The sequence below is a fragment of the Arachis hypogaea genome, chromosome 17, assembly GCF_003086295.3.
Source record: "Arachis hypogaea cultivar Tifrunner chromosome 17, arahy.Tifrunner.gnm2.J5K5, whole genome shotgun sequence".
NCBI classification, from domain to species: Eukaryota; Viridiplantae; Streptophyta; class Magnoliopsida; order Fabales; family Fabaceae; genus Arachis; species Arachis hypogaea.
In genome coordinates, this window is record NC_092052.1 from 121,990,464 (window position 1) to 122,017,212 (window position 26,749).

At 32.5% G+C, this 26,749-nt stretch overlaps 4 protein-coding genes and 1 pseudogene across 4 annotated transcripts; 4 read left to right on the plus strand and 1 right to left on the minus strand.

Moving 5' to 3' along the window:
- LOC140173047 (uncharacterized) overlaps nt 1-3,148 on the plus strand; it is a 30,263-nt pseudogene extending 27,115 nt beyond the window's left edge.
- On the plus strand, nt 2,775-6,947 carry LOC112764578 (LEAF RUST 10 DISEASE-RESISTANCE LOCUS RECEPTOR-LIKE PROTEIN KINASE-like 2.1). Its single transcript, XM_025810250.3, has 3 exons — nt 2,775-4,554; nt 5,266-5,307; nt 5,566-6,947. Exons 1-3 carry the CDS (start codon nt 3,735-3,737, stop codon nt 6,693-6,695), a joined length of 1,992 nt encoding a protein of 663 aa, XP_025666035.1. The 5' UTR covers nt 2,775-3,734; the 3' UTR covers nt 6,696-6,947.
- A 287-nt stretch (nt 6,948-7,234) lies between these two features.
- LOC140181053 (uncharacterized) lies at nt 7,235-9,224 on the plus strand. The gene is made up of 3 exons (XM_072223491.1): nt 7,235-8,101; nt 8,418-8,459; nt 8,841-9,224. The coding sequence occupies exons 1-3, from the start codon at nt 7,372-7,374 to the stop codon at nt 9,092-9,094; spliced, it is 1,026 nt and encodes a 341-aa protein (XP_072079592.1). The 5' UTR covers nt 7,235-7,371; the 3' UTR covers nt 9,095-9,224.
- Nucleotides 9,225-19,760: 10,536 nt separating this feature from the next.
- Nucleotides 19,761-23,435, plus strand: LOC112763785 (rust resistance kinase Lr10-like). Its single transcript, XM_029294304.2, has 3 exons — nt 19,761-20,799; nt 21,560-21,601; nt 22,045-23,435. Exons 1-3 carry the CDS (start codon nt 19,980-19,982, stop codon nt 23,172-23,174), a joined length of 1,992 nt encoding a protein of 663 aa, XP_029150137.2. The 5' UTR covers nt 19,761-19,979; the 3' UTR covers nt 23,175-23,435.
- Nucleotides 23,436-23,772: 337 nt separating this feature from the next.
- LOC112764580 (rust resistance kinase Lr10) lies at nt 23,773-26,495 on the minus strand. Its single transcript, XM_025810252.3, has 3 exons — nt 25,650-26,495; nt 25,354-25,389; nt 23,773-24,992 (listed from the first exon to the last, which is right to left on the minus strand). Exons 1-3 carry the CDS (start codon nt 26,374-26,376, stop codon nt 23,860-23,862), a joined length of 1,896 nt encoding a protein of 631 aa, XP_025666037.1. The 5' UTR covers nt 26,377-26,495; the 3' UTR covers nt 23,773-23,859.
- Nucleotides 26,496-26,749: the final 254 nt, after the last annotated feature.

Sequence of the window (26,749 nt, forward strand, 5' to 3'; positions counted from 1 at the left end):
GCATTCTGACTTACCTTTAAAAGTATTTGGTTGCACTGTGTTTTTACATACAACTTCATATCAAAGTAAACTTGATCCAAGGGTAAAAAAATACATTTTTATTAGCTATTTCCTAAGTCAAAAGGGTTATAAATGTTTCAATTCACATACCAAGAAATTTCATGTAAGCATGGATGTTACTTTTTTGGAACATGAAACTTTTTTTTAGAAAAATTCTCTTCAGGGGGAGAGTCTAAGGGAAGAAAATTTTTTGCATGAACCTTTACCCACTCCTATCTTACATATTGAGGATACAACTTTCACTAATCAAGTAAATTCTGAAACAATTGCAAAACAAGATGTGGAAACCAATTCTGAAATTGTGCCAGAATTAGTTGGAATCCAAACAGGAAAAGAAATACCACAACAGAAAAGGAGCTTCGGTGTTATGTTCGAAAATATCCCAAGAAGACTAGAGACCAGCCCATCATCTCTATACCAGCCCAATCTGAAAACCTAGAAGACGGCCTAACTGTAGTACTTCAGGAACTTCCAGGTAAATCTAAAATTGTCACTTTCTAATAATAACTTGCCAATAGCCCTTAGGAAAGAAATCAGAACCTGCACCAAAAAGGTACTCAAAACCAGCACCAACCATCCTATTTCCAATTATGTCTCACCAAAATCTCTCTCAAAAACATCGAGCTTTTACTTCTAAAATTACAAATCTGTTTGAGCCTAGGAACATAGAGTAAGTACTAAATGATCCCAACTGAAAATGAGTAGTGATGGAAGAGTGGCATGCACTCAAGAAGAATGGAACTTGGGAGATTGTAGATCTGCCACAGAACACAAAATTGGTTGCCTGCAGGTGGGTTTTTACCATCAAGTGCAACGCTGATGGAAGCATAGAGAGGTATAAAGCTAGGTTAGTAGCTAGGGGATATACACAAACCTATGGAGTAGACTATTGAGAAACTTTTGCTCCAGTTGCCAAACTCAGCTCTGTGCGGATTCTCTTATCTCTTACTGTGAATTACAATTGGCCTTTACATCAATTGGATATAAAGAATGCTTTCTTGAATGGGGAGCTAGAGGAAGAGGTGTTCATGAAACTTCCACTTGGATTTGAGGCTGAACTAGGGAGGAATAAAGTATGCAAACTAAAGAAATCTCTCTATGGATTGAAACAATACCCAAGAACTTGGTTTGAACGACTTGGAATGGTGGTGAAGGGACTTGGTTATACTCAAAGCCAAACTGACCATACACTTTTCTATAAACATTCAATAGCTAATAAAACTACCATCTTAATTGTATATGTGGATGACATTATTCTGACAAGTGATGATTTTTTGGAGCTAAAAGACTTGAAGGAGAAGCTTGCATAGCATTTGAAATCAAAGAACTTGGCTCATTAAAATACTTCCTTGGAATTGAATTTGCAAGGTCTAAGGAAGGCATTTTTATAAACCAACGAAAGTACATCCTAGATCTTTTAAAAGAGACGGGATTACTTGGTTGTAAAGCTGCTAAAACACCTATAAAGCCTAATTTAAAATTAAAGCCAGCTGAACCAGAAAATGTAATGGACAAAGGGAGATATCAGCGGTTGGTAGGGAGGCTAATCTATTTATCTCATACACGCCTGGATATAGCCTTTTGCTATGAGTATGGTAAGCCAGTTTATGCATTCACCTGGTCAAGAACACATGGATGGTATTTTTAGAATCCTAAGGTACTTGAAGGGGTCGCTTGGGAAAGGTTACTCTACAAAAAGCATGGATATCTTCAAGTAGAAGCTTATACAGATGCGGATTGGACTGGGAATGTCATGGATAGAAGGTCAACATCTGGATATTGTACTTTTGTTGGCAGAAACCTGGTTAGTTGGAGGAGTAAAAAACAAAGTGTTGTGGCACGAAGTAGTGCAGAAGCTGAGTTTAGAGCAGTGACTCATGGAATATGTGAAGCACTATGGGTAGAGAAAATCCTACAAGAACTAAAAGTTTTCATTTCTCCACCAATGAGGTTGTATTGTGACAACAAATCTGCAATTTCGATTTCTCATAATCCAGTGTTGCATGATAGAACTAAACATGTTGAAGTTGACAAGCATTTTATCAGAGAAAAGATTGAGAGAGGACAGATTTGCATCTCATATGTTTCAACTACAGAACAATTAGCAGATGTTCTAACTAAAGAATTACCCAAGAAGACTTTTGATAGAATAATAAGCAAGCTGTCAATGAATGATATCTTCAAGCCAGCTTGGGGGGAGTGTTGACTAGATCAAATCAAAATCAGATTCCTAATTACTTTCATGAATCTTTTATGTAAATAGAATTAATTATAATTATTTTTCTTTTTTGATTTAGCTTAATTTTAGGGATTTTATGATTAGAAATCTTTCCTATTTTATAGTTATTTTTATTTTTGTAATTCCTCTATAAAGAGGCTAATTCCCTGTATATTTGATAATACAATATATAACAATGTTTGGGAACCAAAAGCCTGTCAGCTAAAAACCAGCCAAATCATGCATCGCGCTACCAAAGGAAAAAGGAAGTTTGAATTGGGTTTGATTTTCTGCTCCGTGATCCCAGGAGCAATTTTTGAAATTTAAATTAATGTGGTTTTGTTTACTTTTTGGTTGGTCACCTCTTGGTTTCGTATACTTTTCCTACAATATATTCAAATACTTCAACTGTTTGTCCTACTTCCTTTATTTATATATATCTCTCTCTCCCTTTCTATCTAAAATATAGTACCTTTGTGAGTTTGAACACAGGCCAGAGGACTTGATGTGCTGCCTACAACAATCTCTCGTTTCCGCAATGGTGGGGATGACACTACAGCAGAGCTACTAGAAAGAGTAGTTTACCCAGAAGAGATTACACATTGTGCTGCTGGAGTGAAGTGGTTCAAGTATCTATGCCAGAGGTCCAGAAAGCTGGCCCCAGACACAAAAGAGCAAGAAGTTTGTTCATTACAAAATGAAATGACCACAGAGCAGAATGAAGTGATTCCAAAGTTTCATGAAATAGTGAAGACATATTTCAGAGAACCTTTAAAACCACCTTTTAATGAGACAACAAGAAAAGCTGCTGGATTTGGTCCAGAATGGTATGAACCGCTTGCTGTTAAAGAGGCCAACCAATCACTGTAACCAACATATTTCCTGATTTAATTAGGTTTCTTACTGTTTATATTTGGCAGATAACTATAAATCTATAACACGAGGTTATTTATGTGCTTTTTTTTTATTCATATATTGTATTTTGAATTTCCCTGATTCTGCCTTCTCTTTAACTTATAAGTTTTTAATCCATAAAATTAAGAATGTTGATTTTTTATTTTATTTCCTCCAAAATATGTTCTAATAGCTAAAGGTCAAAGGATAAGTAAAAGTCAGTATCAAGCTTCAAAGATAAGGATGACATACCTAGAACGAGTCCAAGTTATGTATATGCCATGTACAAAGGAGTGATAATGTGTGATTAGATTAATTAAAGTAGTTTCTAGGAAATTTCTGTTGCTGGCAGCCTGGCAGGTCTCATTAGTCACATTTCACATATTAATGCTGGTGACTACTAGTGAGTTGACTACTGGACTTGTGTGATAGTGATAGTCAACTCCTCCTTTTGGAAAATTATTGATGCTGCTGCCCTGTGAAGCAAGTAAATTCTTGTTATATGTGTTTAAATCTGTATCTGTGGTCTGTTGTTATTGATGTGTAGACCAAATTAAAGAAAATGTTGTCCCTTTGTTCATTTTTGGTACCCCTTCTACTGCTGCTGGGGATCTCCTTAAACGTTTTCAATTATAGACCCCGGTGGGATAGCCTGGTGGCAATTGATGCAGACAAAAGAATGTGTTCATCTGGGTTGTGTGGGAGGCATGACATAAGGTACCAGTTCAGGCTGAATAATAGTAGTCCAAGCCACTGTGGTGAGCACAGGTACACCCTCTCTTGCGAGAATGATAACCAACTCTTTCTCTATCTCAAATCAATCAAGTTCCAAGTGCAGTCAATTAACTATAACAACTACACAATTCGACTTGTTGACGTCAATGTTCCCCTGCATACCCATAATCACTCTTCTCTCCCTAGTTATTCTTTGACCTCCTCCAACTTCACCAGAGATGATCCATATCAATATTGGTTCTATACACAGCATTTTAAAGATGTTATTAGATTGACAAAGCAGATGGTATATTTGATGAGGTGCCCACCATATGGAGTAGAATCTTCTACTGCTGTTGCAACTTGCACGAATGGATCCTATGCAATTGGGAGTACATTCTATGTCAGTGATCTTGACAAGCGTCTCCAGGATTTGGCGTTCAGAGACTCGTGTCATATAGATTGGATGTATTTGACTTCATGGCCTGCTGAAATCAAGCAGATCAACATTTCATGCACAGACATCCATCATATGCTGCTCTACGGGTTTGAACTTTCCTGGATGAAAGGATATTGCTATAATGACACAGACTATGCCATGCTCGGTGATCACAACAACATCGTTTGTTATAACAATTATTACGAAAGGTTATCTCCATTTCAAAATTGTAAGTGTGTATCTTACTAATTTAACTCAGATATTTACTTATTCTTATATGAGATTTGTTATTGTTTTCTTGTATCTTCTCTTTATGGAGGTACCTTTTAATTTAATCAATGTTTTAAAATTTGTTTTCAATTTTTTATAAAATTTTTTTAAAGTAACTGATTTTAGTTAATAAGACACCTGCCAATTTCACAATAACAGATTATGTGAATACTCATATTCTATAATCTTATAAAGTATCATAATAATTCCCTTTTTGTATAAGTTCTCTTTTGTGCTGTTGTTCAACATTGCCTTGTCTAATTTTCTTCTTCTACATTTCTAAGAAAATAAAAAACTTCCTATTACTTAATGTACTAAACAGTTCACAGGTATGTTGATATAATGATTAAACTAAATTATCCTTTTGACTCATAGCTAGATAATTTTCACTAACACGTGATAAGGTATTATTTTTTATTATAAAAATAATTAGCCATTAAACTAGTGTTATGATGTAATTGTATATATTCACACAACTTTTTTAACTAAACAATCACCTACTAGAATAATTAAACTTGCTAAAGTAGAATAATTAAAAACGTATATAGTAGTATACTAAAAATTTTGTATAAAATACCAAATTTATATATTTATATAATAGTTAATTGATGATCATTTTTTATATCCGTATACCATGATTGTTTATATTTACCCTTTTTATTTCTTGCAGATGTACTTTCATGGATTGTTCTTTGTCTAACGGATGGAACGAGTAAGCCTTGTCTTTCCCTTTGCGGCTTGAACCTACGTACTTATTTTGTTTTATTTTATGCATAGGTCTATGATGACATCGTGGAATTTATGAAGGGAACACCATTAGAATTTAGCAGTAAAAATGAGAAACACTACCATAGTTTTAAAGGCTTTTCTTAAAATAGCATATTAAGTTTAAAATTTTGCCATTCAAATCTAAAGGTGTTAAACTGAGCGATTTTATGATTTCTCAACTGTTTTCCCATCTTCTTTACAGTTTTCTTTGTTCTTGGCAAATTTGGACTTGGAGCTCTATTCATCGTTATTTTCTGCATATGTAAATGGAGACGAAGACATTTATCCATATACGACAGTATTGAAGATTTTCTGCGAAGTGACAATAACATCATGCCAATTAGATACTCCTATAAAGAAATCAAGAACATAACTGGAAAGTTCAAGACTAAACTAGGAAATGGAGGCTATGGCTCTGTCTTCCAAGGAAAACTTCGAAGCGGTCGTCTTGTAGCTGTTAAGGTATTGAATAAGGCCAAATCCAATGGCCAGGAGTTCATCAATGAAGTTGCTACTATTGGAAGAATTCACCATGTTAATGTGGTGCAACTCATTGGTTTCTGTGTGGAGGGATCAAAGCGTTGTTTGGTGTATGAGTTAATGCAAAATGGCTCTTTAGAGAAATACATATTTTCACCTCAAGAGGGTGCTTCAAATTCCTTAAATTGTGAAAAACTGTACAACATTTCTCTTGGAGTGGCCCGTGGTATTGAGTATCTGCATAATGGTTGCCACATTAAAATTCTGCACTTTGACATTAAGCCTCATAACATTCTTTTGGATGAGAACTTCAATCCAAAAGTCTCTGATTTTGGACTTGCAAGGCTTTATCCCACTGATAAAAGCATTGTGTCTCTGACCGCAGCAAGAGGAACCATAGGGTACATGGCTCCTGAGCTCTTCTATAGAAACGTCGGCACAATCTCATACAAAGCAGATGTTTATAGCTTTGGGATGTTGTTGATGGAAATGGCTAGTAGAAGGAAGAATTTGAATGCTTTGACTGAAAATTCCAGCCAAATATATTTTCCTTTCTGGGTTTATGATCAATTGCTTGATGGAAGGGAAATAACAATAGAGAATGACACAGATGAAGAGATGAAGTTGGCAAGAAAAATGATGATTGTGGCATTGTGGTGTATACAGACAAAGCCTAATGATCGACCTTCAATGAAGAAAGTTGTGGAGATCCTAGAACAAGATGAGGACTTATTAGAAATGCCTCCTAAGCCTTACTTCTATCCACTTGATGAACCTGCAGACGAAGTTGGAGAAGAAAACAGTTCAAGGCTATCCTCTGTTATCTCATCAGTTACTGGTTCCAAAGAATAGAACTCTGCTATTTGGACTGTGATCTGATATAAATTTGCAAGATCTGCATCTAGCTTTTTTCTTTGGCAATGTCATATGTGTGTGAGGTATATGATAGAATCAATTGATTTGATTACTATATGTTGAATATGATAGAATCAATTGCTCAAGAGGTTTGTGTTTGTCTCATATTTGGTAACAAAAACGCACATTCTACTTATTAGAGATCAAGTACAAAATTAAATATTAAGATTCCCAATTTTTTCCTGTAAATGTATTTTCTTTTGGATTCAATGCTACTAGTATTGGGATTTTCTTTATTTTTTGCTAGCTAGGCTACCAGCAGAGTTAGTACAAGAGGTAGTTTACAAAGAAGAAATTACAATTTTTGTTGTTAGATTAAAATGGTTCAACCGTTCAAGTATCTATTTCAAAGTTTCATGCAATAGTGAGAACATATTTCAGAGGACTTCTAAGACCACCTTTTAAGTACTTCCATATGCACTTATTGAAACTAGGATCAATTTTTAAAGTACCAAACTCAATTTTATACAATTCAGTGTGTAACCCAAATAAATTTTAATACTTGAATGTACCAAAATAGAAAAGTAGCCAACCATAACAGACATATCCCTTTGTTCATTTTTGGTACCCCTTCTACTGCTGCTGGGGATCTCCTTATACGTTTCCATTATTTATGACAACCAAGGTGGCAACGGATTCAGACAAAAGAATGTGTTCATCTGGGTGGTGTGGGAGGCATGAGATAAGGTATCCTTTCAGGCTGAATAATAGTAGTCAAAGCCACTGTGGTGAGCACAGGTACACCCTCTCTTGCGAGAATGATAACCAACTCTTTCTGTATCTCAAATCAATCAAGTTCCAAGTGCAATCAATTAACTACAACAACTACACAATTCGACTAGTAGATGCCAATGTTGCTCTGCATAGCCGTGATCACTCATACCTCCTTCCTTATTCTTTAGCCTCCTACAACTTCACCCATGCCAAAGATGAACCATATGATTGGTTCTATAAACAGCATAATGATGTTATTATATTGACAAAGCAGATGTTATATTTGAAGTGCCCACCATATGGAGTAAAATCTTCTGCTACTGCTGGTGCAACAACCTGCATGAATGGATCTTATTCGCTTGGGAGTACATTCTATGTCAGTGATATTGATAAAACTCTCCAGGATTTGGCGTTTGGAGACTCATGTCATATAGAGTGGATGTATCTAACTTCATGGCCTACTGAAATCAAACACACATATATTTCATGCACAGACAACCATCATATGCTGCTCTACGGGTTTGAACTTTCTTGGTTGAAAGCATATTGCAAGAATGATGATCCAGGATATGCCATGCTCAGTGATCATAAAGTCATTTGTTATAAGCCTCCACTTATGCCGAAAATTTGTAAGTGTGTATCTATGAATTTAACTCGATATTTACCTGTTCATATATGGGTTTCGTTATCGTAACCTTACGCCTTCTTAAGGTACCTGTACTTTAATTTAATCAACGGTTTGCGACTTGTTTTCAATTTTCAATTTTTTATTTTTTTATTTTAGAAGCAATTAATTTTAGTAAATGCTGGTATTCTATAATCTTATAAAATATCACAAGAATTCCCTCTTTCTTTAATCTTAAGAATTTATAGAAAACTTAAGAATTTAGGTGTCATTAGCTTATATAATACTAATTTAATCTTTTCCCTGTTTGTTTCTTGCAGTCCTACTTCCACTGATTGTTGGGTGTCTGGTGTATGGAACGAGTAAGCCTTGTCTTTCCCTTTGCGCTATGTACTTATTTTTTTTGGCATTGAAATCTAGGCATAGGTCTATGATGCCCTCATGGAGTTTACTAAGGAACACCATTAGAATTTAGCGGCAAAAATGAGGAGGAAAAAAAGAATAAAACACTACCACAGTTTGAAATTGGGTAAACAATGTAGGAAATAGTAATATTATGATGATGATGATGATGACATCATGGAATTTATGAAGGGAACACCATTAAAATTTAGCAGTAAAAATGAGAAACAACAACAATGAAACATAGCATAAATAAGTTTAAAAATTTTGTCATTCAACTCTAAAGTTGTTAAACTGAATAATTTTATGATTTCTCAACTATTTTCCCATCTTCTTTACAGTTTTATTTTTTCTTGGCAAATTTGGACTTGGAGCTTTATTCATCGTTATTTTCTGCATATGTAAATGGAGACGAAGACATTTATCCATATACGACAGTATCGAAGATTTTCTGCGAAGTGACAATAACATCATGCCTATTAGATACTCCTACAAAGAAATCAAGAACATAACTGGAAAGTTCAAGACTAAACTAGGAAATGGAGGCTATGGCTCTGACCGCAGCAAGAGGAACCATAGGATACATGGCTCCTGAGCTCTTCTATAGAAACGTCGGCGCAATCTCATACAAAGCAGATGTTTATAGCTTTGGGATGTTGTTGATGGAAATGGCTAGTAGAAGGAAGAATTTGAATGCTTTGACTGAAAATTCCAGCCAAATTTATTTTCCTTTCTGGGTTTATGATCAATTGCATGATGGAAGGGAAATAACAATAGAAAATGACACAGATGAAGAGATGAAGTTGGCAAAGAAAATGATGATTGTGGCATTGTGGTGTATACAGACAAAGCCTAATGATCGACCTTCAATGAAGAAAGTTGTGGAGATCCTAGAACAAGATGAAGACTTATTAGAAATGCCTCCTAAGCCTTACTTCTATCCACTTGATGAACCTGCAGACGAAGTCGGAGAAGAAAACAGTTCAAGGCTATCCTCTGTTATCTCATCAGTTACTGGTTCCAAAGAATAGAACTCTGCTATTTGGACTCTGATCTGATATAAATTTGAAAGATCTGCATCTAGCTTTTTTCCTTGGCTATGTCATGTATGTGTGTATCTCTGAGGTATATGGTAGAATCAATTGTTCAAGAGGTTTGTGTTTGTCTCATATTTGGTAACAAAAACGCACATTCTACTTATTAGAGATCGAGTACAAAATTAAATATTAAGATTCCCAATTTCTTCCAATATGTATTTTCTTTTGGATTCAATGCTACTAGGATTTGTTGTAAAATAAATATCAAATAAAGAAGTATAAATAGAAGATTCTAGTATTATAATTACTATCTCAATATAATAAAGATGATTAATATTGCTATTAATATTATATGTAAAGAGTAATAGAAAAGAGTGTTTAAGATACTTATAAAATAAAAGAAGAGAAAGAATTGTAGTAGAAATATAAAGAGAAGAGTATTTGATTGCAACATAAAGAGAGAATTGATTTCTTATTACTTGCTTGTGTATCAAAGCCTCAGCCTTATTCCCCTATTTATACGAGTAAAAAAATTCACTTTACAAATATTGGGAAAGCATGCACCGCATATCCTTTAATATTTGTGCTTCCCAATAGAACTTCAAAGGAAGAATAAATCATGCTGAGTAGATGGATATGGACATCCATATCGTAACACTCCTCCTTGGATGTCCATTTAGGATTATGCCTCATTAAAACCTTACTAAAGAAAAACCCAGTGGAAAAAAACCTTAGTGAAGGAAAAAGAGTACATATATCTCAAGATACCTCACTATAGAGGGAGAATCATATCCAACATATATCCCCAATTTTCTTTGGGGTCCCATTTTGGTGCGATTAGGTGGTGCAATGGGAACATATATCGCACACCCAAATATTCTTAAATGGGAAACATTTGGCTGCTGGCCAAAAGCTAATTGTATAGGAGAGAACTGATGGTAATTCGTTGGCCTCAAACGAATAAGTGCTGCGGCATGTAAAACTGCATGCCCCCAAACCAAGGTTGGGAGATTTGTTCTCATAAGCAAGGGTCTAGCAATTAATTGGAGGCGCTTAATAAGTGATTCTGCTAACCCATTTTGTGTGTGAACATAAGCCACTGGATGTTCAACACTTATTCCATTAGCCATACAATAAGCATCAAAAGCTTGGGAAGTAAATTCACCAGCATTATCAATGCGAATTGCTTTGATTGGATTTTGTGGAAATTGTGCTTTTAATCGAATAATTTGAGCCAGTAATCTCGCAAACGCCAGGTTGCGAGAAGATAATAAGCACACATGAGACCATCTCGAAGATGCGTCTATCACGACCATAAAATATCTAAAAGATCCACATAGTGGATGAATAGGTCCACATATATCACCTTGAATTCTTTCTAGAAATTCAGGAGACTCAAATCCAATCTTTACTGGTGATGGCTTTAAAATTAACTTCCCTTGAGAACATGCAGCACAACAAAATTCACTAGATTTAAGAATCTTCTGGTTCTTTAGTGAATGTCCATGAGAGTTTTCAATAATTCTCCTCATCATGGTTGTTCCCGGATGACCCAATCTATCATGCCAAGTTATGAATTCATTTGGGCTAGTAAACTTCTGGTTTACAATGGTATGTGATTCAATTGCACTAATCTTGGTATAATACAACCAAGATGAAAGTGAGGGTAATTTTTTTAATATTACCTTTTTATTTAAATAATGAGTTGTGATACATAAATACTCATGATTTCCCTCATTCATAGTCTCAATATGATATCCATTTTGGCGAATATCTTTAAAACTCAACAAGTTTCTTCGAGACTTGGTAGACAACAGTGCATTATTTATTATAAATTTTGTTTCTCCGGAAAACAAAATTATAGCTCTTCCAGAGCCTTCAATCACATTGCTTGAGCCAATAATAGTATTAACACATTCTTCTTTTGGCACAAGATGGGTAAAATATATATCACTTTTAAGAATGGTGTGCGAACTTGCACTATCCGCAAGGCATACATCTTCATTACATATCCTTGCCATTCTCTTCAAAAACAAATAATAATAAAATGAGTAGTATGCACAGTTTAAATTGAATTCTTGATCGAAATTATTTTCTAAGAAATACTGTTCAAAATAATGCTATATACTAAAATTTTATTTTAAAATTTGACACATTTAATAACTTTAAAATTCATAAACATTAATATTTCATTATTTATATACATCACATTTGAAACTTAAATACATAGAAAATAAAACTTAACAATAAGTTCTTTACATCATAGATACTTCACAATCTCACATATTAAACTATTCCATCATTGATCAAATGGCCAATATTTTCTTCAAGGTCCTCAAAGAAATAAGATACATCATAATGAGTGGTGGAATTTTCAACATCATTTGAAACAAAATTTGTTTCCTTTCCTTTGTCATCCTTTTTCAAAGATGCCTGGTAAAGATCGACTAGGTGCCTTGGGGTACGACAGGTACGTGACCAATGGCCCTTTCCACCACAACGGAAACACTTATCCTCTGTTGATTTACTCTGCCCGATATTTCTTTCTTTATCCCACTTCTGGTGAGATTCTTTCTTTTGAATATAATTCTTTTTCCTTCCATAATTTTTCTTGACCTCTTCTGGGGTAATTTGCCACATTTACTTCAGGAAATGGGGCGGCGCCAGCTGGGCACGCTTCGTGATTCTTTAAAAGCAACTCATTGTTGCGTTCAGCAACAAGAAGGCAAGAAATTAACTCAGAATATTTTTTAAACCCTTTTTCTCGATACTGCTGCTGCAGGAGCACATTCGAGGCATGGAAGGTTGAGAAAGTTTTCTCCAACATATCATGATCAGTTATCTTTTCCCCACATAATTTCATTCGTGAGGTGATTCGAAACATCGCAGAATTATATTCATTTATAAATTTAAAATCTTGTAGACGCAGGTACGTCCATTCATATCGAGCTTGAGGAAGTATTACCGTTTTTTGATGATTGTACCTTTCTTCAAGGTCTTTCCAAAGATTTGCAGGATCTTTTAATGTGAGATATTCATTTTTCAATCCTTCGTCAAGATGACGACGAAGAAAAATAATGGCTTTGACTTTATCCTTTTGGGATGCATTATTTTCAGCCTTAATGGTATCTCCAAGATCCATTGAATCAAGATGAATTTCAGCATCTAATATCCATGATAAATAATTGTTTCCAGATATATCAAGAGCATTGAATTCAAGATGAGAGAGTTTCGACATAATGAAAAATTGTTACCTGAGTCTTCCTAAAAATTTGATCAGAGTCTCGTGCTGATAACGTGTTGTAAAATAAATATCAAATAAAGAAGTATAAATAGAAGACTCTAGTACTATAATTACTATCTCAATATAATAAAGATGATTAATATTTCTATTAATATTATATGTAAAGAGTAATAGAAAAGAGTATTTAAAATACTTATAAAATAAAAGAAGAGAAAGAATTGTAGTAGAAATATAAAGAGAAGAGTATTTGATTGCAACATAAAGAGAGAATTGATTTCTTATTACTTGCTTGTGTATCAAAGCCTCAGCCTTATTCCCCTATTTATACTAGTAAAAAGATTCACTTTACAAATATTGGAAAAGCATGCACCGCATATCCTTTAATATTTGTGCTTCCCAATAGAACTTCAAAGGAAGAATAAATCATGCTGAGTAGATGGATATGGACATCCATATCGTAACAGGATTGGAATTTTCTTTATTTTTTGCTAGCTAGGCTACCAGCAAAGTTAGTAGAAGAGGTAGTTTACAAAGAAGAAATTACAATTTTTGTTGTTGGATTAAAGTAGTTCAAGTAGGGTTGGAAGTGAGTCAAGTTAGATCATGAGCCGAGTTTGAGCTTGGATAAGCTCAGCTCATTAGCTTATGAGTTTGCTCGATTATATATATAATATTAAAAATATAGATTAAATGCATATAGGATATGCGTATTAATAATTTAATATATATTAATGTTCTTAATTATTTAAAATTTTATAGTAATTTTTTATATATAATTTTGATATAGGACATAAATAAAAAATTTATAATTGATAGATAGACAATATATAAAATTTATCTATTTTTAATATTTTTCGACATATATAAGTTATAATTTATTGATATAAAATTATAGAATATGTTTCTATTATTTGATCCAACTCGTAAGCCCGAGCCAATCAGTGAGATTTCGTTGAGTCGAGTTTAAACTTATGAAATATGCTCGATTGTTAATAAATTGAATTATGAGCCAAGCTTGATTTTAGTGAGTCGAGCTTGAGCTTGGTCTAGCTTGGCTCAACTCGACTCACTTCCAGCCCTAGGTTTAAGTATCTATTTCGAAATTTCATGCAAAAACTAGAACATATTTCAAAGGACTTCTAAGACAACCTTTTAAGTACTTGCATATGCACTTATTGAAACTAGAATCAAATTTTTAAAGTTCCAAACTCAATTTTATACAATTTAGTGTGTGTTTGGATTCACGTTGGTCAAACTGGAGTTTGAATGAAAGTGATTTTATAGAATTGATTTAGACTAGAAGTGAGTTTGTGCCAACATGATTTATGTTTATCAATTTTTACTAAAATTGATTTTGATAAAATAAATATTATTTGAATAATATTAGTTAAAATCATTTCTAGATAAATAATTAATTAATTACTAAAAAAATATAATATTAAATTATAATATTATTTTTTTAAGTATATTTAATCTTTTTTTATATTTTTTAATATTTTTTATATAATATTTTTTTATAATACTCTATTTTAGTATATTATAATTTTTTATTATTATAATAAAAATTAATATTTATTTATAAAATTAAAAATAACATATAAAAATTGACAACTTTTTAAGTATTTTTTATAGTAAATTAATATTTATTTATTAAATTAAAAATAATATATAAAATAACATATTTTAGTACTCTTTTTAAGTATTTTTAATAATCTTATTTTTATTATTATTTTAGGTTCTAACTGTTTACTAGTTATATTTTTATTATTATTTATAATTAATTTTTTATTTAATTTATCATTTCTAATAACAATAATACATATTATAAAAAATTAGAATAATAAATAGTGCACAAAAATTAGAATAATTGTTTTAATACTCTCAATATTTTTTATTTAAAAAAATTATGGAAAAAATCAATAATGAGTAGTAACAAACATAAACGTACGTTGAGTAAATGCAAAGCTATAATTTTTTGGGATGCGAAATTTCATAAAGTTGCCAAACATCAAAGAACAACGTTCAAAGGATTAAACGCATTTTTATCCTCTTAAACGTGTTTAACAAACACACCCTTAGTGTCTAACCCAAATAAATTTTAATACTTGAATGTACCAAAATAGAAAAGTAGCCAACCATAATAACAGACATATCTCTTGATGTAATGTGTTTCTTTTTCAGCTCTTAGCCAGATCATCAATTATGGGTTATTTGGCAGGTAACTATAAGTCTATAACACATGAGGTCATTTATGTGCTTTTTTTTTTGTTTTTTATTCATATATTGTATTTTGAATTTGCTCCGATTCTCCCTTCTCTTTAACTAGTTTTTAATCCATAAAATTAATAATGTTGCATTTTTATTTTGATTTCCTCCAAAATATTTTCTAAAAGGTAAAAGGTCAAAGGATAAGTAAATGTCAGTATCAGAATAACAAACATATTTGCGTATGAACTTGAAAGATAAGAATGCTTAATGGGACATACCTAGAATGAGACCAAGTTATGTATATGTCATGTACAAAAGAGTGGTATATATTGTGTGATTAGATTAATTAAAGTAGTTTCTAGGAAATTTCTGTAGCTGGAAGGTCTCATCAGTCACATTACAAAGTATGGTCAAAACAACATATGTATGATGACTTGTGAATGAAGTTGTGAGACAGTAATAGTCAACTCCTCTTTGGAGCACATACATTTCCCAGAGACTTCGTTGCAAGTCCTTGTGAATAAGTGGTGCTTTGCTGTGAAGCAAGTGAATTCTTGTTATATATGTTTTTAAAACTATATCTGTATTCTGTAGTCTCTTGTTATTGATGTCTAGACCCAGTTAAATTAAATATAAAATGTTATCCCTTTGTTCATTTTTGGTACACCAACCTTCTACTGCTGCTGGGGATCTCCTTAAACATTTCCATTGTTATTTATGGCAACCGGTGGAATACCAAGGTGGCAACGGATTCAGACATAAGGCACCCTTTCAGGCTGAATAATAGGTAATGTAGGAATAAGGTGATACATACTTTAAATTTTCGTAATAGAAAGAGTTTAAGTGTTATTTAGAAGATATTAGTTTACATTTTTAAGAGATGTTTTAATTTAATTTGTTGTATTTTGATTTTATTTATTTAATTACTAGATTGGGCTTTATGTTTATAGGCTTAAGATTTTCTATATTTTAACCTAATAAGAGGTTATAAATCCTCCTTAGCTATTGTAGTCATAGTATAGAATGATTTAGAGGTTTCAAAACCCCTTTTTGGTTTCGTGATGAAATCATGATGTGGATAACTGAGGTTGAGGAGTCCCTCTCTTGTTGCATCGGGGAATTGGGTAGAAGGTTGAGGAGTCCCTTCGATTCAATTCCCAAACTTTGGCGTTGACAAATTAGGTTGAGGAGTCCCTTTCTTATTGCGTCAAGAAATTGGGTAGAAAGTAGAGTGATTCTCTTTGTATTCAATTTCAATCTATCATTTTTGTTTCTATTTTAATTTCAATGTATCTTTTATATTCAGTTTGAGTCCTTGTCTTTATGTTTATCTTTTATTTCCTTATCAAAGGGAGAAGGGAATAAGGGTAATGTATGAATTTTAATAAAATTAAAGGAATGGGTAGTAATAAAAAAAATCAAATATAAAATGTTTCAAAAAAAATTCAAGATGTTACATTCATTATAAAAAAAATTTTAATAAAACAACTTAATTTTAATTCATGTTACAAATTAATTTAGGTTGGTCTAGTTATTAACTCATTAGTTTATATTAAAGATTTAAATTTCGTCTTATACATGTCGATAAATTAGTCCTTGATCTACCGACGGAAGAATGTGATAAAAAATTAAAACAACACAAACCGTCGCAATATGTGAATAAGCTGCTACAGAGTGCAATGGATTATCCTAGACAACATATTAACATAAGTTGCTGTTCTCTGCAGCGATTTATGCATTTAACAACTCCTTCAAAAATTGTTAGACTATATAGTTTATGTAAATATATGAAAAAGATCAAACGTGTAACATTTTTAAAAAAAATTGTAATTGAGTAATTTTAAAATTCATTCATTTTTTTTAAGTAATTTGTCCTATTTTTTATTAGTAATTGGTCAATAATAATTTATATATATATATATTTATAATTACAAATATTTTATACATAAAAAATATATAAATTATATTTATATTTATTAGAATTTACACAAATAAATTAATATAATTTTTATCTATATTTCTTAAAATTTATACATTATAAATTAATAAAATTTATTTATTAAAAATAATTTAATATTTATATTGATCAAATAATATAAAATATTAAAAATTACATAAAATTTTCAGAGGTTAATATGTCTTGTAATGTAAAACATTTTGGAACTAACAACTAAACAAAAATTAGAGACTCCCTCGGAGGAAAATTTGGGTGGGGACCAAATTATTGGAGTTTTATTCTTTATTAGTTTATTTTTAGATAAAAGCACGAAGAAAGTTTTTCTTGTGTAATTTTTTTGTAACGAAAAAAAAAAACAAATAATAACTTAGAAGAAAAATAAAAAAATTGCTTAAAAAATTCAGTTTTGTTGAATATTATTCTCAAATTTTTTTAAGGCAATGGAAGTTCCACCTAAAAAAGAATGGTTTTTATTGCCGTCTTTGTTATGGTGTCTACTACTATATTTGTATCTCTCAAGATTAATAGAAGGTCAACACGCCATTTTCAAGACATGATATCTCAGATTTTCAATAATAAATGATCAATAAAATTAGAGCAATTCTGTAAATTATTCACAGTAATAAAAACCTCCACGCAGTCTGTCTCACATATAATATTTATTTAGCCTGAGTTTCAGGTTAAAAGAAAAGTCTCTCCAAATAGTAAATAACTCTCCTTAAAAGATACTATGACTTTTAATTGCTCACAGACAACTTCGTTGTTACCTTCCCTTCCAATTTCTGCCAACACAAGCAAAACCAATTCGAGTACCATTGTCAAGATAGCTAGCATCACAATTAATCTTAAAGGTACCCACCAAGGGGGAATCCAAGAGTCACTAATGGTGGAAGGGATAAACACTCCTTGCAACTCAAAAATATTTTGGAGCTCCTTTTCTAAGGACAAAGCCATACCAGTTACCTTGTCCGTGGTCCAAGACTCGTGGGGATGAAAGATCTCGTTATTCCTCGAACGTCAAATCCACCAGAAACCTGAAAAGAATCTAAAGGGACGCTGTTTGCTATTATGTAAGAACCAACTCATCAATCCAGTGGTTGACCGGAAATTCCCAAAGCTTGCCAAACTAGCTGGGTATTTGGACAATCTCGAATGTAATATAAAACCGATTTCTGACCTGAGAAACATCGTGGACAGTTATTCGTGTGCAAAATGCTCTTCCTAAAACGAAATGTAGCAATCTACTGAAGACACATAGCCAGACTAAAAATTTGTGCTTTTTTAAAATATGTTGACGCTAAAACCAAATTGTTCTCCCAATTAAACATCTTCTTACTAAGCTACAAATTGTTCACACCCTGATTATTAAACTATTCTAACAATTGAAAAAATCACCATCCTAAATTAATTATTACCATGATTTTTCTTTCTAAAATAAAATAAAAAAATTATTATTTTCTTATTTTTGGACTTTAAGTCCTCAAATACTATTTTTTTTTTCTGTATTTGGGCAAGTTTGCCGAAGACCCCGGTGAACTCTATAAAAATTAACAAGTTTGCCTTACTCGGCTCCACTCTATAAAAATACACACACAATAAGCATGATTTCTTCAAGATTTTTTTTTAATTATAAATTAAAAAATAAGCAATATTTAACAATGACAACCATTATTATCGTCTCAAAAAATACACAAATATATCAGAATAAGCCATATTTAACCAAGATTTTTTTAATTATAAATTAAAAAAATAACTATTTCTCCAAAATAAAATACGATTTATTCTTGTGTACTCTTAGACTGCGTTTGTTTACAAAGATAGGACATTGAGACACGAACACAGACATAAAAAATCATGTTTGACAGAGGAGATCTGGACAGAGACATTGTGTCCAGAGACACTGAATCCGTGTTGTGTCTATCCTGACAGGAAAGACACGGAGACACTAACAAGGGACACAACTTATTTTTTATTTTTTCTTTTATTATTCTTGTTAATTTTTTATAATTATATTTTTCATTATTATTTTTTTCGTCTCAAATTTTTGAATGAAAAAAATGAGAATAAATTGGATTTTTATAATTTTTTCTAGTTTGTCATCAAACAGAATACAAGAACACAAAATTTTGTGTCTCTATCCTTTTATGTCTTATTGTCAGTGTCTTATCTTGTTCTGTTCTCATAAACAAAAGCAGTCTTATATAATCTGGAGACGATGATAATGGTTACCATTGTTAATTTTTCAAACTCAATCTAATGTATTTTAAGTGGAGTTTGCCGGGAGTGCAACAAACTTGTCCAAATACAAAAAAAAAATCATACTTAAAGAATTAGAGTCAAAAAATTATGTTTAAAAAAATAAAATTTTTTTTATTTTATTTTAGCAAAAAAACCTATTATCATGCTATGACTGAAAAAAAATAACTTTTTAACGCGCATAGAAATAATAATACAGAGTACAGTATTTGAGTTGCATATCAAACCGCAAAATAATTTTTGAAAAATAATGAAGGATTAACATTAGAAATAAATTTATTTTTCTCGTAAATAAAGTGTTCTAAATATTCTTTTGGTTATTATTATTTTGTTATTGAAAATCATTGTTAATGGAATAAAATAATACAAAAAATTTTATAAATCTAAATTTTTTTAATTTATTAATTATATTTAGATATAATAATATAAAAATATTTAAAAAAATATAAATAATTTTTAAAAATTTTTTTATTTTTTTAATATTTTTACTTTTTACATTTCACATTATAATGAAGCAAAAGTAAGAATGCTTAATGGGAGGTACCTAAATGAGTGAATATTACTTGGCTATCTTGATGTGTAAGTGTGTGTATGTGATTCACAAAAGAGTAATAATGTTGCGTGAACAAATTAACGGTGATGACTAGTAAGCGGACTTATGTGACAGTGATAGTCAACTCCTCCTTATGAACAATTATTGGTGCTGCTATCCTGTGAAGCAAGTGAATTCTTGTTATATCTGTACTCTCTTGTTATTGATGTGTAAACCAAATTAAAGATGTTATCCCTTTATTCATCTTTGGTACCCCTTCTACTGCTGGTGGGGATCTCCTTATACGTTTTCAATGCTTTTAGTAGTGACAACATGTGGACTACCAAGGTAACATATGCAGACAAAACAATGTGTTCACCTGGGTGGTGTGGGAGGCATCACATAAGGTACCCTTTCAGGCTGAATAATAGTAGTCCAAGCTACTGTGGTGACCACAGGTACACCCTCTCTTGCGAGAGTGATAACCAACTCTTTCTCTATCTCAAATCAATCAAGCTCAAAGTGCACTCAATTAACTACAACAACTACACAATCCGACTAGTGGATGCCAGTGTTGCCCTGCATACCCATGATCACTCTTCTCTTCTTCCTTATTCTTTGACCTCCTCTAATTTCAGCAGTGGCAAAGATGAACCATACCATGATTGGTTCCGTTACTTCCATAACCGGCATCTTGATCTTATTAGATTGACAAAGCAGATGGTATATTTGATGAGGTGCCCACCATATGGAGCAGAAGAATCTTCTTCTGCTTCTGCAACTTGCATGAATGGATCCTATGCACTTGGGAGTACATTCTATGTCAGTGATCTTGGTAAAAGTCTCCAGGATTTGGCGTTTGGAGACTCGTGTCATATAGAGTGGATGTATATGACTTCATGGCCTGCTGAAATCAAAGACAGAAATATTTCATGCACAGACATCCATCATATGCTGCTCTACGGCTTTGAACTTTCTTGGTTGAAAGTATATTGCAAGAATGATGCCATCCTCAGTGATCGTAACAAAGTCATTTGTTATAAGCCTGCACTTATACTTAAAAGTTGTAAGTGTATATCTACAAGCTGAAATGATGGAGGGTGATCCAAATTTATTATTTTTGTTATCAATTAGTCATCAATATTTAAAAGTATGAATTAAAATATATTGTTAAATTATTAAACTAAAAAAATTAAGTTAATGGCTAAAAATGATGAACAAAAATAATAAATTCTGATAATTGTCTACTAATATTTTTCTATCTACTAATTTAACTCGATATATATCTGTTCATATATCATAACCTTATGTCTGCTTAAGGTACATGTACGTTAATTTATGAGTATCATTTAATATTTGTTTTCAATTTTTTTAATTTTAAAAGTAATTAATTTTAGTTAATAAGGTATTTGACAATTTCTAATAACATGTTATGTGAACTAGAATGAGAGTCGCACTATGCACAAAAGGTAAATTAATTATACTATATAATATATTTTAATATGAGGAGCGTTTGGGGTCAGCAATTTTTGTGATTTATAGTCATCAAATAGCCATTAATGATGTTTTTAATGGTGTGAGATTTCATCCAACAGTATGGGATTACTCACTTTTCTTTTGCTGATTACGTATTGACCCGAATTTAATAAAATTGTTGGTCCTAGACTTTTTCTTTTAATATTTTTTAGAAATTAAAAATTAATTATACTATATAATATATTATTAAATTTAAGCACTGAGCAAAGACTGATTTTTGACAAATAGTATTTTTTTTTTTATCTGCATTTACTATGATTGTTTATCTTTTCCCTTTCTATTTCTTGCAGATGTACTTTCATGGATTGTTATTTGTCTAGTGGACGGAACAAGTAAGCCTTGTCTTTCCCTTTGCGGCTTGAACCTACGTACTTATTTTGTTTTATTTTATGCATAAGTCTATAATGACATCGTGGAATTTATGAAGGGAACACCATTAGAATTTAGCAGTAAAAATGAGAAACACTACCATAGTTTTAAAGGCTTTTCTTAAAATAGCATATTAAGTATAAAACAAAAATGTTATATTTACATCAAAATCAATCACTAAAATCAGCCATCAATATATTTGTGTATAAATATATATATGTGATTTAATTTATTTTTAATGTGTATTTATATTTCAACATGTATTGTATACTAGTAGTTGACTTTAGTGGCTAAATTTGGTGTATACGCTAGCATAACTCAGTATAAAATTTTGCCATTCAAATCTAAAGGTGTTAAACTGAGCGGTTTTATTGATATCTGAACTATTTTTCCATCTTCTTTACAGTTTTATTTGTTCTTGCCAAATTTGTACTTGGTGCTCCATGCATTGTTATCCTCTGCATATATAAATGGAGACGAAGACATTTATCGATATATGACAGTATCGAAGATTTTCTGCGAAGTGACAACAACATCATGCCAATTAGATACTCCTACAAAGAAATCAAGAACATAACTGAAAAGTTCAAGACTAAACTAGGAAATGGAGGCTATGGCTCTGTCTTCCAAGGAAAACTTCGAAGCGGTCGTCTAGCAGCTGTTAAGGTATTGAACGAGGCCAAATCCAATGGCCAAGAATTCATCAATGAAGTTGCTACTATTGGAAGAATTCACCATGTTAATGTGGTGCAACTCATTGGTTTCTGTGTGGAGGGATCAAAGCGTTGTTTGGTGTATGAGTTAATGCAAAATGGCTCTTTAGAAAAATACATATTTTCACCTCAAGAGAGTGCTTCAAATTCCTTAAGTTGTGAAAAACTGTACAACATTTCTCTTGGAGTGGCACGTGGTATTGAGTATCTGCATAATGGTTGCGACATTAAAATTCTGCACTTTGACATTAAGCCTCATAACATTCTTTTGGATGAGAACTTCAATCCAAAAGTCTCTGATTTTGGACTTGCGAGGTTATGTCCCACTGATAAAAGCATTGTGTCTCTGACTGCAGCAAGAGGAACCATAGGATACATGGCTCCTGAGCTTTTCTACAGAAATGTTGGCGCAATCTCGTACAAAGCCGATGTCTATAGCTTTGGGATGTTGTTAATGGAGATGGCTAGTAGAAGGAAGAATTTGAATGCACAGACTGAAAATTCCAGCCGGATATATTTTCCCTTTTGGGTTTATGATCAATTGCATGATGGAAGGGAAATAACAATAGAAAATGACACGGCTGACGAGATGAAGTTGGCAAAGAAAATGATGATTGTGGCATTGTGGTGTATACAGACAAAGCCTAATGATCGACCATCAATGAAGAAAGTTGTGGAGATGCTTGAACAAGATGATGAAGAATTGGAAATGTCTCCCAAGCCTTACTTCTATCCACTTGATGAACCTGAAGGCGAAGTTGGAGAAGATAGCAGTTCAAGGGTATCCTCTGATATGTCATCAGTTAGTGGTTCCAAAGAATAGAACTGTTCTGTTTGGACTGTGATCTGATATAAATTTGCAAGATCTGCATCTAGCTTTTTTCCTTGGCTATGTCATATATATGTGTATTTCTGAGGTATATGATAGAATCAATTGATTTGATTAATATGTGTTGAATATGATAGAATCAATTGTTCAAGAGCTTTGTGTTTGTCTCAGATTCTGCTAACAAAAAACACTCATTCTACTTATTAGAGATCAAGAACAAAATTCAATATTAGGATTCCCAGTTTCTTTCATAAATGTATTTTCCTTTGGATTCAATGCTCCTAGATTAGGATTTTCTTTTGTTTTTTGCTGGCTAGGCTACCAGCGGAGTTAGTAGAAGTGGTAGTTTACATAGAAGAAATCATAATTTTTGTTGTTGGATTAAAGTGGTTCAAGTATCTATTTCAAAGTTTCATGCAATTTCGATAACAAATTTCGGAGAACTTCTAAAACCACTTTTTGATGAGGTAGCAAGAAAAGTTGCTGGATTTGGTCCTGAATGATAAAAAAAACATGTATTTATAAGAATTAAGATGGTGACTTGTTAGTTTTGCTTTAACAAATATTCTATTAGAAAAATTACAAAAAGCACTGCTCATGAATATATATTTATTTATACACACCCATTATTGAATAAAAATAATACAAGTTTTATAGGGGAATAACCCTCTAAAATTTGTTAAGGGGAATACACAATTTTTTTAGAATCACTAACTGATGATACATCAGAGAATAGCATTGAAGTGCTAAAATCTCCAACATCTTGTGCAGGTATATCATGTGAATATATGTAAGGCTTAGGAGATATTTCCAATTCTTCATCATCTTGTTCTAGCATCTCCACAACTCTCTTCATTGAAGGACGATCACTAGGCTTTGTTTGTATACACCATAATGCCACAATCATCATCTTTTTGGCCAACTTCATCTCCTCATCTGTGTCATTTTCAATTACAATTTCACTTCCATCATGTAACTGATTATAAACCCAGAAAGGGAAATAAATTTGGCTACAATTTTTAGCCGATGTATTTAGATTCTTTTTCCTACTTGCCATCTCCATTAACAACATTCCAAAACTATAGACATCAGCTTTATCGGAAATTGTTCCAATGTTTCTGTAGAATAGCTCAGGAGCCATGTATCCTATAGTTCCTCTTGCTGCAGTCAAAGACACTTTGCTATCACTAGTGGGACATAGCTTTGCAAGTCCAAAATCAGAGACTTTCGGATTGAAATTCTCATCAAGAAGAATGTTTTGAGGCTTGATATCAAAATGCAGAATCTTCATGTCACAACCATTATGCATGAACTCGATGCCACGTGCCACCCCAAGGGAAATTTTGTACAATTTTTCACAAGTTAAGAAAACACCTTTTTCATGTGAAAATATGTACTTTTCTAGAGACCCATTTTCCATTAACTCATATATAAGAGCACGTGTTAGTCCTTCCACACAGAAACCAATGAGTTGCACTACATTGACATGGTAAATTCTACCAATAGTAGCAACTTCACTGATAAATTCTTCTTCATTAGATCTGGTCTTAGTGTTATTCAACACTTTGACAGCTACAAGACGACCACTTGGAAGTTTTCCTTGAAAGACAGAGCCATAGCCTCCATTTCCCAGTTTTGTTTTGAATCCTTTGGTTATGTTCTTGATGTCTTTGTAAGAGTATCTAAATGGCAAGATTTCATTGTTATTTCGCAGAAAATCTTCAATGGTGTAATACGTGCCTAAATTCTTCTGTCGCCATTCGCAGAAAATGACAAATGCAATTCCAAGCATGAATTTGCCAACCAAGAACACTAGAAATTAAAGGAAATGCAACAAGAGAAAACCAATCATAAGGAATTTAATTGACTGAGATAGTGAGATGAAATAAAAGAAAAACTGGTTACATTTTAGATTTTAAAATTAAATCTAACAATAGGTTATACTTATTATAACTTTTTTGGTACGTATTAAACTTCAAATTAAATAAGTTCGACACTAGTCATTTTGTCAAGATTGGAGGATACGACACTTGAGATTTTTTTTCTTTTTCAAGGTTAGCTTCTTCTCTGTTCATGCATTTAGTATGAGTTGATTCTAGTATTCCAATGCACTCACAAATCCAAAGTTAAACAAACAATTAAAGATACATAAAAGAGAAAGACAAGGACTTACATATTATATAGTATATCCATTCTCCAATGACTTCCACTGCAAGAAACATACAAGCAACAAGAAAATTGTTAAATAATAACATTAATGTATGCACACACATAGTAAGAGCATATATTGTGGTTGAAATTATACTAAGAGCAAGGTGGAAACTCGGATGCAGTTCTCTTCATGTGAAGGTGATAATTGAATATCATTAGATGACAATTTAGTCCAACACGCCAAATCGTCTCATAATTTTTAACTATCAACTTTATACGAGTTTGCCTCTGCATCTGAGTCTCTGCCTAAGAACAAACCTAAAGGAGTGGGTGAGTGTTGACTTAAACAACGAAGGTTGTTATTTTGATCATCGAAGACAGCATGTTGGCAAAAACACAAGCCCCAGGGAATTTCAAACCCGTAAAGCAGCATTGTACGGATATCTACGCAAGAGATGTTTCCACCGTCGATTTCACCCGGCCACGAACTTGGATACATCCACTCTACGCGACACGTGTCTTGCAGTCCCAACTCTTGCAAAGTCTTGTTACCATCATAGACATGGAAGCTGCTACTTCCACGCGCATAAGAACCGTTGATGCAAGTTGCAGCAGGAGGGTCATCAACTTCGGATCCCACCGCGTTTGGACACGTCACGTATAGAATCTGCTTGTGATGGTGTTGATATGATTTGTAAGAGTTGAAATTATAGGAGGCCAGAAAATAAGAAGAATTATTAATAATGGTGGAATCTACTAATCGGATTGTGGAGTTGTTGTAATTAATAGACTGAACATAGAATTTTCGTGATTTGAAGTAAAGAAAGAGTTGGTTATGATTGTCGCAAGAGAGGGTGTTGTTGAAGGTGGGATCACCGCAGTTAGGTGGAGTGTTAGTTAGTGTGAATGGATAGCTTATGTTATGCGTTCCGCACCACTGACTGGAACACGTAACAGAATCCGTTACTCTGCTGTAACCGTTTCCACAAGATAGGAGTAAGGCCAACACCAACACCAACACCCACACCACCATGACAGGTTTCATTTCTTCCTTGGTTACAATAAACGATAGAGTAAGTGGAAATGATGAAGATTGTTATGTCAGTTTCTCCATATATACTTATATATTACACTAATTATTATTTGAAATAATGAAAAAATGTGCGAAACTGACTTTGAAAGTAGCCAGTCAAACATATAAAACATATGGACCACGGCGGCACTTGTAACAGTGAATGTATATCACGTTCTTCTTTAGTTTCTTTATCATGGAATCTCTCCTTCTCCGAAATAGACATTGCAAGTTGCAGCACCGTACCATTGTCGAACTATGAAGGATATTGCGAGTTTGCTACATATCACCAATAAAATTATTATATATATACAAAAAAAATTAATTATCATACCAGTCATTTTAT